The 15,734-nt window shown below is 51.5% G+C and overlaps 2 protein-coding genes across 2 annotated transcripts; both read left to right on the forward strand.

Annotated features, from left to right (window-relative positions):
* The first annotated feature begins 432 nt into the window (after positions 1 to 432).
* Positions 433 to 4,087, forward strand: LOC122382057 (integrin alpha-PS3-like). Its single transcript, XM_043366938.1, has one exon. It carries the CDS (start codon positions 457 to 459, stop codon positions 3,766 to 3,768), a length of 3,312 nt encoding a protein of 1,103 aa, XP_043222873.1. The 5' UTR covers positions 433 to 456; the 3' UTR covers positions 3,769 to 4,087.
* A 9,088-nt stretch (positions 4,088 to 13,175) lies between these two features.
* Positions 13,176 to 15,292, forward strand: LOC122382058. The gene is made up of 2 exons (XM_043366939.1): positions 13,176 to 14,035; positions 14,450 to 15,292. The coding sequence occupies exons 1-2, from the start codon at positions 13,503 to 13,505 to the stop codon at positions 14,907 to 14,909; spliced, it is 993 nt and encodes a 330-aa protein (XP_043222874.1). The 5' UTR covers positions 13,176 to 13,502; the 3' UTR covers positions 14,910 to 15,292.
* Positions 15,293 to 15,734: the final 442 nt, after the last annotated feature.

The raw sequence follows: 15,734 nt of genomic DNA on the forward strand, positions 1-15,734 counted from the left end.
CTCAATGGTGGCGACGATGGTGGTGGGACTCGCGTTCAACAATTCATCGTCAGAAAACGAGCCGTTGGGACATATTTGCCAGATTTGCTTATGAAGTAGGATTTGGAAAGTCAAGTGTTTTCAAGTAAAGCCGTGCTTAATCATCACAAAATGTTTTGAAAATGCTAGGCGAAATGTAAAAATAATTGGTCGTAGCTGCGAAAAATTCGACGTAGGCAAGCTGCTACGTGTTACTCCTGGATAACTCATATTCCTTCCTGTTTTGCACAGCGCTTCCTGCTGATCCTATCCGTTTTTGAGGGGGCTGACATCACGTTCGTCTGAGAGTCACTGCTCCGTATCTGTCGAGTGCCGGTATCACGCTATCAGTGGCCGGCTCATATCCGGTAGAACGGAGTCGTGGTGCGAGGCGATATCAGGCGCCGCCAGTTCTCTGTCAACACCAGCCGTCTCTACATGGCGTTTCCGCGTGTAGTGCGAGCTGCACCGGTGCTGGTGCCGGTGCCGGTGTCGTTGCCGGTGCTAGTGTTGGTGTTGGTGCTGATGGCGTCTCCATTAACCACCGGCTTCAACGTGGACACGGCACATCCGGTGATCTTCCGCGGCCCGGTGACCGACCCGACCGGCCGGCAGACGCGCGCAGACACCTACTTCGGCTACTCAGTCAGCCTCGGAGGCGTTCGGGAAAGTGACGGTCCCTGGCTGCTGGCGGGCGCGCCGCGTGCCAACTCCACCCTGGGCCCGAACCCGCCGTCACGCGTCCTCGAGCCGGGCGCCGTGTTCAAGTGTCCGCTGCGTCGCGGCGCCGCCTGCCAGGAGGTGCTCGTGGACCGCACGGGGAACGTGCCTGACCCCGAGAGGCAGTACACGGACCTGAAGGACCAGGGCTGGCTGGGAGGCGCCATGGAGTACGCCAGTAACGGCTGGTTCGCCACCAGCGCATTCCGGTGGCGCAATACCAAGTACCCCAACAAGTACCTGGGCAATGGTGTTTGCTACGTGGGCACTCACTCCGTGAGCGACGACAGCTTCCGAAAGGAAGTGCCACTCTACGATAAGAACAGTCAGAACTATATTCTCCCTGATCGACGCTTGGAGTACTTTTATTCGTACGGTGAGGCCGGCACATCTCTCCACTTCCCCGATAACGGTCACGAGCTGATCCTGGGAGCGCCGGGAGTGTTTGACTGGACGGGAACCATCATTAGGTACAGCGAGGTGGATGACCTAACTGTAGGACCGACTATTCCCAATCCGTATTTGACTAAGACCCTCCAGAATAACGACTACTTTGGGTACTCTGTCGGATCGGGGCGCTTCTCCAGCGACTCTCATGACACGCTGTACCTGGCGGGCGCGCCTCGAGGAGCCGAAGGAAAGGGCCGCGCTCTTCTAGTCGACTTTCCGCTGCGAAATGACCAGCCCTTCTCTATCAAGGCCGACTGGGTGGGCTCCAGCCTCGGGGAGTACTTTGGCGCCGCCGTGCTGGCCGTTGACATCAACGGCGATGGACTGAGCGACGTTGTAGTGGGCGCCCCACTCTTTCAAGATGGCTTCTCTGTTGAACAGGGTAGAATCTACGTCTACATCAACGCAGACCACGGTCTATTCAAGTCGGCTCGGACGTCCGTAGGCAGTGGAGTGTCGCACGCACGTTTCGGCAGTACTTTGGCTTCGTTGGGTGACATCGACAACGACGGCTTCTTCGATTTCGCCGTCGGTGCCCCTTACGAGGAGGACGGCCGGGGCGCCGTGTACGTGTTCCGGGGCGGACCGGGGGACTTTGTCACCACGGCCTCACAGCGGATCGCCGCCAGCGAGCTCAACGCCGACCTGCGCGGCTTCGGCATCAGCCTCTCGCGGGGCGTGGACGTGGACGGCAACCGGTACCCGGACGTGGCCGTGGGGTCTTACGCCAGCGGCGACGCTGTGCTGCTGCGCACCCGACCCGTGCTTCAGTTCGCCGCCACACTGTCGGCCCAGCCGGAGAAGCTGGAGGCGGACACCAGGGAGTTCGAGGTGCAGGCGTGTCTGTCTTACGACGGCCCATTCCTTCCCATGAGTGTGAGAGTCAACGTTACTTTAAAGATAGAGTCTTTCCACGCACAAAGTGTTCTGGTGGTGGGAGGCGAGGACGTGCGCTCATCCACTGACGTTTGGCAGCTGAGCGCCTCCAAAGCTACGTGCCGCACATACTCTGTGGCGATTCGCTCTCAGGATAGGATTGATGTCACGAAACCAATCCAGCTCAGTATGCGGTACAACTTGCCATCGGACGGTGCTTTGACGTCGGGGGAGAATGCTCTGTTTATTGATACAGACACCAGAAAGCGTCCAGCAGGTCTCCGAAGAAAACGAAGACAGATAGAATTTCCTAGCAGCCTCCAAGGCATCGACGACTTTTGTAGCTCGTGTCCGGTGCAAGACACCAGCAAGAACAATCAACAAATGATGACACTGATGGTACCGTTTGCCAATGGTTGTGGCCCTGATTCTGTTTGTCGCACTGACCTCCATCTTTCCTTTGCCTTTCCTGATTTGAGTGATAACGTGTACGTCATCGGTTCCACGAAGACGCTGGAGCTGGAGCTCAAGTTGACGAACGGCGGCGAGCCGGCGTCGCTGCCCAGCCTTACCGTAATGGTGCCGTCACCGGTCACCTTGATGCGGATACCGCCGGCCTGTGAGGAGGATAAGATCGCACATGGTGATACTAAGCTCACGTGCTCAGTCCAGCCTCATCCATTCCTTAGTGATTCGAAATTCGAGATCAGCATTCCTTTGGATGTTTCCTCGGTGACGAGCAAGTTCACCAGTCTCAAATTCAACGTGTCGGCTACATCCACCGGCGAGGAGCAGACTCCGGGTGACAACGTGGCCAACATAACTCTCGGACTTCTCAGTCAAGCTGATATGGAAATTGTAGGAAAGGCTTTTCAGGACGAAGTTCTCTATACCAAAGAAGAGGAGCTTACGGAAGATAACAGGGACAAGGCCGAATATCTTGACATTCAACACACCTACCAAATATTGAAGTACCTTCCAACACCCGTGGAAAGAGTCTCTCTATCATTTCTAGTACCCGTGAATATCACTATTGCTGGCAAGCCTGTCAACTTTCTGCGAATGTATCCGCCGACGGCGCTGCTGGGCGGGGAGCCGTTCAGCTGTTCGCTGCAGGACGGGGACGTTCTCCGGTCCGGAGGACCTGAGACACCCGCTCACTGGTCCCAGCCGACCACCGCGCCATCCCGGAGGCGGCGCAGCGCCGACGGCCCGGCGGACGGCGCGCCGGCCGCCTCCGACGCCTACCCGCTGCGGTGCTTGGAGGGCTCCGACATCCAGTGCGCCCGCATCGCCTGCCAGACAGTGTCCTTCCTGAACACGGTCACGCAGGCCACCGTCACTCTGAGCATGCGCCTGGACGCCGCCGCGCTGCGGCCGCGGCTGGGCGGCGCGGACGGCGCCAGCCTGGTCACCGAGGGCGAGGTGCGCCTCCTGGAGGGCTCGCACGTCCCCCCAGAGTTCAACAGTCGACCTGACACGGCCTCAGTGGCGACGCGGCTGCTGCCGAGCACGCCGGAGGCGCAGCCGGTGGCCGCCTGGATCATCGTGGTGTCGGTGCTGGCCGCGCTGGCGCTGCTCGCCGGCATCGTGTTCGGCATGTACCGGCTGGGCTTCTTCAAAAGGACGAAACGCGACCAGCTGCTGGAGGAGCGTGACGGAGCTGCCGGCGAGACGGACAAACTGAACTCGGGGGAGCAGTAAAACGGCCGGGACTCCGGAAACCGGTGGCGTTGTCCCGCAGGCTTAGGATGTGAAAACTGAGTGTAGGTAAGTTAGGTTGAGACTCCTGTAAAAGTTTTTGAAACAACTGACGGGAGATCATGTTTTCCATTCTACGATAGAGGAATGGGGAGAGCAAGGGATTAATGTACGCAAATGAGGCAAGCACAGCACACTGTTGCTGCAATAAATCAGACAGGGATGCGTGTTTTATGATGTGTTTGATGTGATGTGTTTACCGGATGCGTGTTTTATGATGTGTTTGTCCGTCAAGGGTGTTGTAATAAATTGATGATGATGATGATGATGATGTGCAATGTTTGTAACTCCAAAGTAGGCTTGAAGACACGAATAATTAGGTAACATTGTAGCCTTGGCATACGTGTTTGACGTTGTCGAGTCACAGAGGTGGGTGCATCATTAGTTGCTTCGACTTGTAGGTAATTTTTGGGTAGTGGTGTTAATTGTTCTCTTGCTCACTTTTTTGGTGTCATGCAAGCGTTCTTTACAACTGCGGACATTCAAGAGAAGCGGTCACTGTTTTGCAATGGCCATAGCCTTTAGGCACCATTTTGTATTCATATTTAGTCAAGGACTTCCCGCATGTGATTGAGTGTGTGACTTTGCGAATGTGTGTATGTGTATGTGTGTGCGCGTGCTGACCGCTACGTATTTGTCTACGCTACGCTCGGTGCGTATTTGACCAATGGCTATTGCCCCTATAACATAGGTAAAATAAAGTGGTTTTCTGTGTTTCTGCAGAGTCATGTTAAGTTGCGCCACTCATTCTACGCGTCTTGAGGAAAGAGTCGCAATAATCGTTAACGGAATGCCATGCAAGCGTTGTGTCAAATATGATCAAAAGCACACAAATAACAGCTTTTGCTCTCATAAAAACCAAACCGTCGACCTAAGGTCAAATTTGACAACATATTAGCGACGACCAGTTATCAAGAGTTATTGAATGCGTGTTTCGTTTCTACGGAACTCTAGCTTTATCAATTCGAAAACAGGTTTGAGCCAGTTGTTCAAAAGATGTCAAAGTTTTAGAAATTTAACTTTCGATAATTTCTAGTAGCCTGACCTTAAAATTGCTAATTTTTTTCAGATGATTGACGCCTTTTCACTACACCGCGCCGCTTACCTACTGCTTGCCGCTACGTGGCTCCAGAAGCCAAGGCCAGGGCGTGAAAATTCAGGAGAAATTGTGGGACGGGGATTGAAAAGCTTCTTCTTGAATGCAATTCCTTCCTTAATTCAGGCCGACGTCCAGAATTATCAGCATGTAGTAAGCAGAATTGTTGAATGGTTCATGATTCAGTCATCAGACGACAGTCACGATCGTGTGATCCTTGTCTGGCTCGTCGCCCGTGCTGGCTGGCCACTGCTCCACCCCAGCGCGCGTCACATATCCGGTCGGTCGACTTCCGATCCGATTGACGTCAGCGCACCGCGTATCAGTCTGTTCCGGGGACGGCGGTCACGGTCACCACAAACGCCGGGCGTCCCTTGCACGGAGTGGCGCCCTCAGCTGCGCCCGCCCCACCACAACTGACAGCTGAATACACTCGCGGCTTTGACTGTCATCTCTCCACCAACAACGCACGAACTGTCCGCTAGATTGACTCTCCTTATCGCTTGCATCGTTAGCCACATGGTTTCCAACTTCTGATTGTGTACTATAGACTGCCTTTGTCGCTTTTGTACTTATCTGCCGCATCCCCCTTTTCTTTCACTAATGCCGTACCTCCTTTCCTGATTTTCCGCCCCTTGCCGAGTCTCGTCTAATGCAATAGGCTTCATTTCCGGGCTGTGTCAACTACAATACCTTCTCCTGGTGTAGAATGAAATCGGCGCCGGGAGACCGCCGTGTCGGCACGTTCAGAGAGGCTCTCGGCCACGCAGCCGACGGTCGCCGGTTCAGTGTCATTGTCCGTGGGTGGGAGGCACCAGACGGATCAGCCGGCACCCGCTCCTCGCGTGCCGGGCGGTCAGTTCTCATCGACCGCTCACGGGGGATTACCAGCGGCGGCGGCCAGCGGAGGGGACCTGGATCGGTCACTTGCCAGAGGGGTTCGTCCCCGTCACCGGAAAGGGTTTGTCACCTGTCACCTGCTGACAGGTTACTTGCCGTGCCCTGATGTGATTTGGTGACATGGACTCTGGTCGATAAATCTTAAGTTACAGTCGTGGATAACAATGCTCAAAGTTGACAGAAAAGTTTCATCTTGGCTTACTGAGCGGTCTATTTAGAAGGGCAGAATGTCAACATTCTCATACCGCTGTATTTTTTTCGAGAACATCTTTTCATTTTTTTTTTTGACGCGTTCGCAAAACAAGAAACTCTCCTTTTTAAGCACCAGAGAGCATTACGTTCAGTGCAGTCTCGATCCTAAAAAGTGGCCACAAAAAACTGGTACTTTTTGTGCCATCATTTCACATTTGGCGATACAAAGGATTTAATTAATTGGCAGTTGTAACTTGTAAGGCAGTTTTTAAGATGGTTATAAGTTTTCTTGCCTATACACGTGCGTGTAAAGCCTCTATTTCAGTAAGTCAGTACGACGTTTATTTAGAACACTGTTTTTCACAACTATTGTATTAAACCTAATTGGAAGGTGATTTTTTGTCAATCCATCAACTGTTACCCACTATGCACACGATAATCGCACTTTTACTAGCCGCATGCAGTGTAGTGCAACAGTGCAACAACGAACAGCTATCCTCGGGTGCGATTTTTCGAGCAAAGAATATGTCCCACGAGGTTTTACCGCCGTTTCAGAGTCCCCCTGCTTTTGTAACTGTTCCCCGTGCTGCACACTGCGGTGTCCGCCGGGCCCTCGGAGCCGCCGCGCTGCGGTGTCCTCCGGGCCCTCGGAGCCGCTGCGGTGTCCTCCGGGCCCTCTGAGCCGCTGCGGTGTCCTCCGGGCCCTCGGAGCCGCTGCGGTGTCCGCCGGGACCTGCGGAGCCGCTGCGGTGTCCGCCGGGCCCTCGGAGCCGCTGCGGTGTCCTCCGGGCCCTCGGAGCCGCTGCGGTGTCCGCCGGGCCCTCGGAGCCGCTGCGGTGTCCGCGGGCCCTCGGAGCCGGCTATATGGCCCGTGAGAAGCGTCCTGTGCTCCCTCCCCTCCCGGTGAGTTTATGCGTTTCGAAATTGACCACCCTTGAAACTGGTCCGGCGTGTGGTCGTAATATTCCAATGGCGGAGTGTTTTGACTGCCGCCGGCGGTGAACACAGGCCGTAGACAGGCCAGGGATTGTGTCGGTGAATCCTCCCGGCATTGTGTCCTGTGCGGTGCCGTGGCGCCCTAATAGGTTAGCAGAGAATGGCTGCCAATCGTAAACGCCAGCTAGATTTACCTCGCCGTGAAAACGTAGCGGTGGCCAACTTTGGTTCGTTGGCCGCTGTTTTGAGCACATGCGTTTTTTTTTTTATTTCCAACCCCATTGATGTGTTCAACTTGTGGAATGTAAGAGGTAATATGGGGTTAGGGGCGCGGAAACTACTTTCAGACTAGGGGGCACAACATAATAGAGATAACCCTAGGGTACACCCAAATCTAGTTTTCTCACCGGTTTTAGGCCACTCATTTTTCATCCCTTGACTTCTTCAACAAAAAAGAAAATATTTGCATAAAAAGTGCCATATTCCGTCTCAAAGTTGTGGGGGCACCGCCCCCACGGCCCCAGAGTTGGGGGGGGGGGACAAACTGCCCCCACTGCTCCCCCCCCCCCGGTTCCCGCGCCTATGTATGAGGTCGATCTGCTTCGTGGTACGAAACGCGATAACTTCTGACTGTGATAAGCCAGCGGAAATGTTAAATACGCTTGTCGCGTCAGCTATGATAAGCGTGTCACAGACGGAAGCGCTACCAGATCACTGATGAAACTCCTTTTGACCACCCTAAACCATCCCCCAGGGGCCAGGAACGTATACTGTATCGGTGACCGGTTGGATATAGCACCGCTGGTCGGCTGCTCTCATGAGTCGCGTTTACATGGCATTTGTGACGAGTCTCTAGCTCATTTATTTTGCGATAATTTCGATGCAGTAATCTTTGCATATTTAGACGGGATATCTTTGTAAATCGTTAAGCACATTTGGCATCTTTTGTAACATAACGGGTGGAGCTATAAAAGCTTTTAGCTTGCAACAATCCCTATGTAAACTGGGCTATGGACTTCCCTACAGCACGGAGCTGGTAACGCTTCTTCGACTTGCGTACAGGACAACGTCTTCGAATCGTTCATGGAAACGTGCGAACATCAGCTCAGAGCAGCAATTCAATCGAAATGCGCAAAGTCTTCGCTGACAAGTGGATGATGTCACTAGGCAGGGGTGCCAACGATTTAACCATGACCTTTGATCTGACTGAAAATATGGGAACCGTTCCGTGCTTCTATCCTCAGGATGCTGAAATCCTTCTCCTCCACGCCGCAACCCCCCTCCGGGCTGGACAGGCAACTTTATCTCATGCGGGCTGCTCCCTTGGAGCGGCACCGCTGCTCCTGAGGGAGCGCACCCCGTAGCCGGGTGCAGTGAGTGCCTTGGGGCTGGGTGGCCTGTCCTCTGGACGGGCTCAGCCCCGGCGACTCACTAGGGTGCCTGCCCAGACCAATGTCTCCCCCTAATTCCTATCATCCTTCTGGCTCTGCAATGGTCTTGTCAGACCGAAAGGGCCTAACCCAACAAAACAAACAAACAAACAAAAATATGGGAGATGTCTCTCCCGTCCCTACTGACGCCTGGCGCCAACTGCCGCCACTATCCCCTAATTACTTATGTCAGTGGTTATCTGGCCTCGCTACACGCTAGACTGGAAACATTAATCTACATTTTGCATATTATGACTACTGCCATACCCACAAAATGGCGATGTCGGGGTTTGATAACATCCTTGTTTGCTATGCCTCGCCATGGGGAAGACTGCGTGCCTTATGGAAGTTAGGGCACGAGCAAGGTTCCGGGCACCGCCAAGTATGCAATTACGACTAGTAATTAGAGTAACAGCGGTACAGGTGAATAACCAGTTCTCATCTGCATGCAGCATGGTCATTGGTCAGGAACGGCATTCTGCTTATCAGTAGTGGAATACACTTATAAAATTGCGCCTTTGTTGGTGTGTTTTGTTCGCCATCGACCAGACGGCTGCGGTTGCCATGCAGGGCGTGTCAGCCGGTTGCCGAGACGATAACCGCGATGGGGTACGTGCAGGGGACTGGACTGCGCCCCACGGCACTGCCGGACCAGGTCACAGCCGGGTGCCGGTCCGTCGGCTCCAGCTGCCGGCAGGCATCAGCGGCGGACGGCCGACCGGTCACACGGCTTCAGACCAGCGCACCGGCCAGACGCATTAGCGCCATCCAGTGGAACGTCAGGTAGGCTGTTTCTTAGTCTCAGGTCTTCAGTTTGTAAATGCTTTTACAAATATATGAACATTGAACAGTCTTTTGGCGTGACTGCAACCATTGTCGGGTGGACTACCTAGGTAGGGTAGGGTGGGGTAATTTGAACATATTTTTACGTCTTCTCCGTTGCACCAAATTCCAACTCAACCCTGGATGAAGAAAAACTGTTTCAGTAGCGCAGATGTCACTTCCTTTCACCATGCAACCCTCATTGTTTGGACGAGCCGAGCGTACCTTGGATAGCATAGCCTTTTTTCTCCACCAAGTCACGGTGTGTTCAAATTGCCCCACCGTGGGGTAATTTGAACATACTGCCTTTACGTGCCATAAAAACGATAATCTCGCCGGTACCGATGTTGTTTGATGCATAAACAAATTAGCAGACCAATTCTAAACATGCCTTCATTTGAAAAATCAACAAAACAACAAGCATAACACTTGCAAGAGCATCAATATCTGCATGCTGCACACCGGTCAGTTGACAGAAGTCGCCTCTCTTTAGTTTAGTTTAGTTTATTTAATTCATCGTCGACGGGGACACCCCATTTAAAGACGAAGTCCTACCTATAATAATACAATACAACACAATGACAAATCATTAAAATCACGAAGAGTAGCTGCACATTTAGCGGCTTCTCACATAGTCAACGACACATCTCCTGAATGTGCTAAAACCATCGCAAAACATCAGATGTCGGCGAGGCCCTAAAATATTCATTGATCAGACGTGGTGCCCTCGTAAACAGACCATCTCTGACTGTACACACACGTGCATATGGCACTTGAAATAGCGATAGTTGGCGACCTAACCTAACAGGTACAGATATACAAAAACTCCGTAAAAGAAAAGCCGAATCGATCCTCCCTTTAAAAACATTGCGGATGAATAAAATGTCATGCTGCACCCTTCGAGAAGACAGTGCACACATCCGAAAGTGCCGAAGCAGGGCAGCGTAGTCCAAACTTTGAGAGGCTGTGGCCGGGGGAGAGCATCGGTTCAGCCAGATCAAAAATTTGTGTTGAACTCTCTCGAGTCTGTCTGTGTTTGTTTTTGATGCCCCCGACCAAACAACACTACCGTACTCGAGAATTGATCGAACATGTGCATAGTACGCGACCCGTATGGACGATACATTAATTTGACGGCCAGTTTTAGGCTTTTCAGTTAACAGATCGTCTATCATTTCCGTTCAATAAAAACTCTCCCAACCTTACTTCATCTGTTATAGTGGTGCCAATCGGAACCTGGATATTAGGAGTTTTGATTTTGTCCAATGTCCAATTCGGAATTGGTTGGACAAAGGTAGCAGACTGGACAACATTGGACGATGGCCCTGACCTGAGGCCAACGCAGGCCGATAACCACTTTTTTATTATCGCATATGAATTACAATTGATAAGGCTTTAACCGTCATCAGACAAAATTGCAACTTTCAGTGGGGAAAATATCAAGGTCACTCTTTAAAAAAATAAGTCAAGAGGTCACGTGTTCAAAATTTTCAAAAATTAAAAATCCGAGATAGCTTAAATATTTGATGGTTGATTGCGAGTTGAACCATATAAAGTTTTCATCATAGAAAACCAACAGTTTCTGAGTTATAAGCTGCCAAACATATAGGGTTGCAGCGTGACCTCCAGGAATTGCCCGAGGCTATATCTCGGAAACCGTTGTTCGATGAAAAAAAAAAATCCTTGCCTAAGCTGGCTTTCCCGCCCATCACAACCTATTAGACCAATTATAAGCAGAAAATAAAATATGAGGGTGCAGGGCACTTGTCGATTTGTCGTGGAAAGCCCCACCTTTGACAAAAACGAGGCCAAAGCGATGCAGTCCGCAGCAGGAATCGATTCCTGCCGCAACGTACATTTTTAAGTGTAAGACAGCTTAACGAGTTCCATTAGCTTAACACCAGCAAGTAAGGAGCGGCGATAAAGTTGTGTCTGGAGAACATGTTTGACAGTGATGGTCGGCCACTGGCCAGACGGCTCGCCCCGGCAAATACTGTCCGGTGAACAGCGCCTCGCCACGGGTCGCCACTGGGCCGTGGAACAGTTGGCCACAGGCTGATCGGTGCAGACTCTATCCACCGTCTACCTATGTAGTATGTACGTACATACTACATATGTGCCCAGGGATACGCTTCGACTTTTTTAGCATTACAAAAAGTGTGACAGACGGTCGTGAAGGATTGTCAGAAAATATACAGGAAGACGCATGGAAGAGGCTAACCGTCGGCCAATCAGCATGCAGTTGGTCGGAGCCAGATAATATTAGCCGTTTTCACGACGTACCTACTATCTGGCGAATGCACCTAATTTGACCAAATCTGCACCAAATCTCTTTTACAATAAATAGTTTCATACCATGGCTTTATTTCAGTGTTTTAATCGAAAATAATGTCTGATAATTTGAAACATGAGGTCCACACAACTTTTAAGAAACGCAGTGAACCTTATTTGACCAAACCTACACCAAATCTGCACCTAATCTGTACCAAATATGTACGAGATGGCCGTCGTGAAAATTGCTAATATTGATCAATTCGTAAGCAGCTTTCGCTGCAAACACCATCTAGCCTCCACTCCACTAAAGACGGAAAATAGTTCATCGTATATAAAAATGTTTTTAAAAAACAAATTCTTCTTGTTATTCATTATTTTCTTTCCTGATCATTTTAACCATCAAAGCTCATAAAACTGCAGCAAAAAAAAATTAATTTGGAGAAAGTGGTATGCTTTCTACAGGCAATGTGCCCGCAAGCAGCGTCCATGCGCTAACGGAAATCGACCAATCGGCGTTCGGCAATGCGGCGACGCTAATTGACCGGGCGCTCGTGACGAAAAGGATAGAACCACAATCATTCCCTATGGCTCTGTACAGACTTTAAACTTATGGTGAGCGGTGAAAACACGTCAGATGATGTGTTTATGTCGACGATACAGATCGACTGATATGCAGCAGCATGACCCTTTCCGGTCAGGTCATGACCTGGACCTGAGGTCAAATTTTCAAAATGACCTTTCAAGGTCAACAAATAGTTCATTCGACGCGTCTCGACGAGAGGAACACGATGCTGCCAAAAGTAATGTCGTGGCTCTCTTGAGTCAAAATTAATTGCCGAAAAACAGTTTTCGTACAGTTTTTGCCCTCTGGAGGCTAGACCGTGACCTATGGTCAAACCTGAAAACATTAATCAGAAAGGTCTGTTAAAGGGCTATCGAATGCGCTTTTCCGCGGCACTGTAGTTCTATTGGTTCCCAAGTTAGCCGTTGGCAGTTTCCAAAATTATTGAAATTGACTAAATTTGACCTGTGATGACCTCTGGTGACCTGACCGTAATAATGAATTCGGTTGCCAAGCGTAATAGTGTAAGTGGGTGCCACGCGTAATAGTGTCATTGGGTGCCACGCGTAATAGTGTAAATCGGGTGCCGGGCGTAAACGTGTAAATCGAGTGCCATGGTTCCCAATCGGGCAGCCCGCTCTCGGTCGCTAGTGCTCAACGCCTCTCGAGTTGTGCATGATTTCAAAAACATGGCGTGCCCTTGGCGCGCCATTTCAGAGGCACCACTCGACAAAATCAGTAAGTGTATCGACCCCCTAATTGTCACCCTTCCCCTCCCCCCACTTTACCCCTAACTATGTACCATTTCTATATTATGGTATTAGAAATGAAAATATTTTTTTTGCCGTATTTCACTATTATTTCACCACCGTAACATGAGCATAAGGTCGTTTTTCAACGCCATACCTAATATTCATCATAATGCTGAAACAAGCCATAGCTCACAGCATCAACGACTTGCATTACCTAATTCAGTTCAAAGGGGTCAAATGGACTGTTCATTACTTTGTTCACTTTATCGCACATCAGTTGATTAAGCGTTGAACCTTTATCTGGTCATCAGTGCTGCTCTTAGGTAAATACATGCCTGAGTGGTATGAACTTGAATACGAAACACGTTGGGTCTGTTCTGGGCGGCAATGCTATGTGTGTTGCATATTGTGTACTCACTCACTCATAGGTATAGATTAATTGGACCCTGGAATGTATTTTGTGTATTTTGGAATGTATTTTGGTTCACATAGGGCCTAGTCCGCCGGCCACAACAGTATGACATGGTATGGTTATTGGTTACTCGTTGTCATTCTCATCGGTTTGATTAAAGGACTGAGAAGCCAGTTACGCAGCTGGTCGATGCGGGCGGCCTCTGGGCGACAGCTCCGTGGTGGTCAGAGTCAGAGCAGCGGAGCACCGGGCCGCGGTCGTGGCGCGCCCGTCAGACGCGCCCGGTGCCTGTGTTGCAGTGATGGCGGCGCGGCGCGCGCTGCTGCTGGCGACGCTGCTGGTGTGGCCTCCGGACCCGGCCGCCGGCTGCGCGTCCACCGTGCTGCAGGGCGGCACTCTGGCCGACTCGGAGCTGGTCGAGCCGCCGGTCAGCACGGCCACCAGCTGCGCCTGCTGCGGCCTCTGTCACCAGCGGCGCCACTGCGCCAGTCTGAGCTTCACGGCCGCGGACGGCACGTGCCGGCTGTACCGGACCGTGCCCGACTTCCGCCGGCTGCGGGTGGCCGCCGGCAGCGCGCTGTTCGTCCGGCCGGGCCGCTCCGAGCACCGCCAGTTCTGCCGGCTGGACACCGACTGCCTGGAGCCGGACGACAGGTGCTACGGCCGGCTGTGTACCACCGACGTCACGGTCACCTGCCGCGACCTCAGCGAGACGTACGGCGCGCCGGCCAGCGGCCTCTTCTACGGCTCCGTCGACGGCGCCACCATCCGGCTCTACTGCCGAGAGATGAACGGCACCACAGGCTGGACCAAGATCGGCTACTTCACCACAGGGTTAGCGCAGCCAGTGGCATGGAGATAAGAATTAAGATATTACATAACAAAACTGTTTTATAAACCTTTTGCATGAGCTAATAATTCAGTTGTTTTTTTATAACGCATCAAAAACGCGAACAAACTTAACTCAATTTAATTTCTTCAGTATATCTGAAATGCCAGAAATTAAATAAACCATTAGTGAAAAGGATAGGTATGTAAGACGCTTTTTTAATAAGGCTCATAAGTGAAGCTTGCCGAAAGTGGCTAGACCTCCTTTGAGAGGGTCTGGCAGGACTCAAACTGATAGGAAACGACATCTAGCATGTGCCTGTGTCACCATCCTGCCCCAAGTGCCTGTGTCGCCATCCTGCACCAACGGTGCATTTTATTCCCACTGCCGCTCACGTCCCGTTGTCTACCTTGCCGCAGGAGTACGGGCTGGGACCGGTCCAACATACTGGAGCGGAACGTGGACAACCCGCACGGCGCCTATTCGCTGCTGGCGCGGGCTGATAAGCTCCGTCTGTCGGGCGCCCGGCAGCGTTACCAGATCCGTATCGTGGGCAAAAGGTCCACGGGCGGCTACCGCGGCTTCATGGGCTCGCTGCCCACCAGCCAGAGCCTGGTGATCCACTCGGCCGACGAGGCTGCGCAGAGCGCCGAAAACGACTTCATTTTGGAGAAGGACATCGGCGGATACGTGTCCGACAGCCGCAGCAAGGGCCAGTTCCGACTGCCCTGGCTGCCGGCCACCGGCCACTCGCTGCTGTCGCTCGGAAAGCCGCAGGGAGACAACCAGATCTTCTGGACCATGATCGGCACCAACAACAAACCCCATCTGGACGGATCCGACTTCTACGAATATGTCACCTATTATATCAGAGAGTAGAGCGGGGCACTTAGGACCTACTCATCACCATCAGACAACTGAGATAATGCTTCTGCATACTACATACATACGGCTATAACTATAGCTGCACATGAATGAAATAGCATAATGTTATCAGTCGTGCCGGCGGCGCTAGGTACCCTTTTCGTAGTTGCGGTAACTGAGGGCGAGGCGACCTCGCCCTGCACAGTGCGCGCCGGCATCAGTTGACTCGTGCACAGCGATAGTGTTCAGGAGAAACCCGGTGCTATACATATACGGCGGCGAGTTCGGCACTCGGCCTGAGCACTGCACTGCACCATACCTACTGCACCCTCTCAACTCGACGAATCGCGCCGGCGTTCAAACCTCATGTGAGCTTCAAACATCGACGAGTCGGTATCGATTATGTGCCGCTTAAAATAACATAAAATAAAATAAGTTATTAGGTACTCGTATTGAACAAGGAGGTGGCCTTTCTTGCTTCATCGTCTTCATTGTGTCACTTTTTTGTTAGATCAGTCTGTTGAACCTTTATCTGCATTGTCGTCGTCAGGAGAACTAACTAGGTATATGGCCGGGATATTAGGTATGCCTTTTCAAAGAAGTAATTAAATAGGTTTCATAGGTTCAAAAAAAAAAGACTGTTCACGACTTGCAATGGCTGTCAGATAAGTTGCAATGCTGGGCGCTGCTATTCATGATGCTTCGTTTGATTGTCGTCCTAATTTCATTGGTGCAGTTATGCTATTAAAACAAGGCCATTAATAAATGTATGATGCAAAACAGATTTCTTTTTTAATTGCACCAACCTGCTAGGTATTATCCGTTATCGCAAGATATGTT

This window comes from Amphibalanus amphitrite, unplaced genomic scaffold, assembly GCF_019059575.1.
Source record: "Amphibalanus amphitrite isolate SeventyFive unplaced genomic scaffold, NRLGWU_Aamphi_draft 000132F_arrow, whole genome shotgun sequence".
Lineage (NCBI taxonomy): Eukaryota > Metazoa > Arthropoda > Thecostraca > Balanomorpha > Balanidae > Amphibalanus > Amphibalanus amphitrite.

Bases quoted from the DNA above. Each gene is read 5' to 3' on its own strand.
- LOC122382057 (XM_043366938.1), top strand. From the start codon at position 457: ATGGCGTTTCCGCGTGTAGTGCGAGCTGCACCGGTGCTGGTGCCGGTG.
- LOC122382058 (XM_043366939.1), top strand. From the start codon at position 13,503: ATGGCGGCGCGGCGCGCGCTGCTGCTGGCGACGCTGCTGGTGTGGCCT. The intron at 14,036-14,449 runs GTTAGCGCAGCC...ACCTTGCCGCAG, and splicing joins ATCGGCTACTTCACCACAGG to GAGTACGGGCTGGGACCGGT.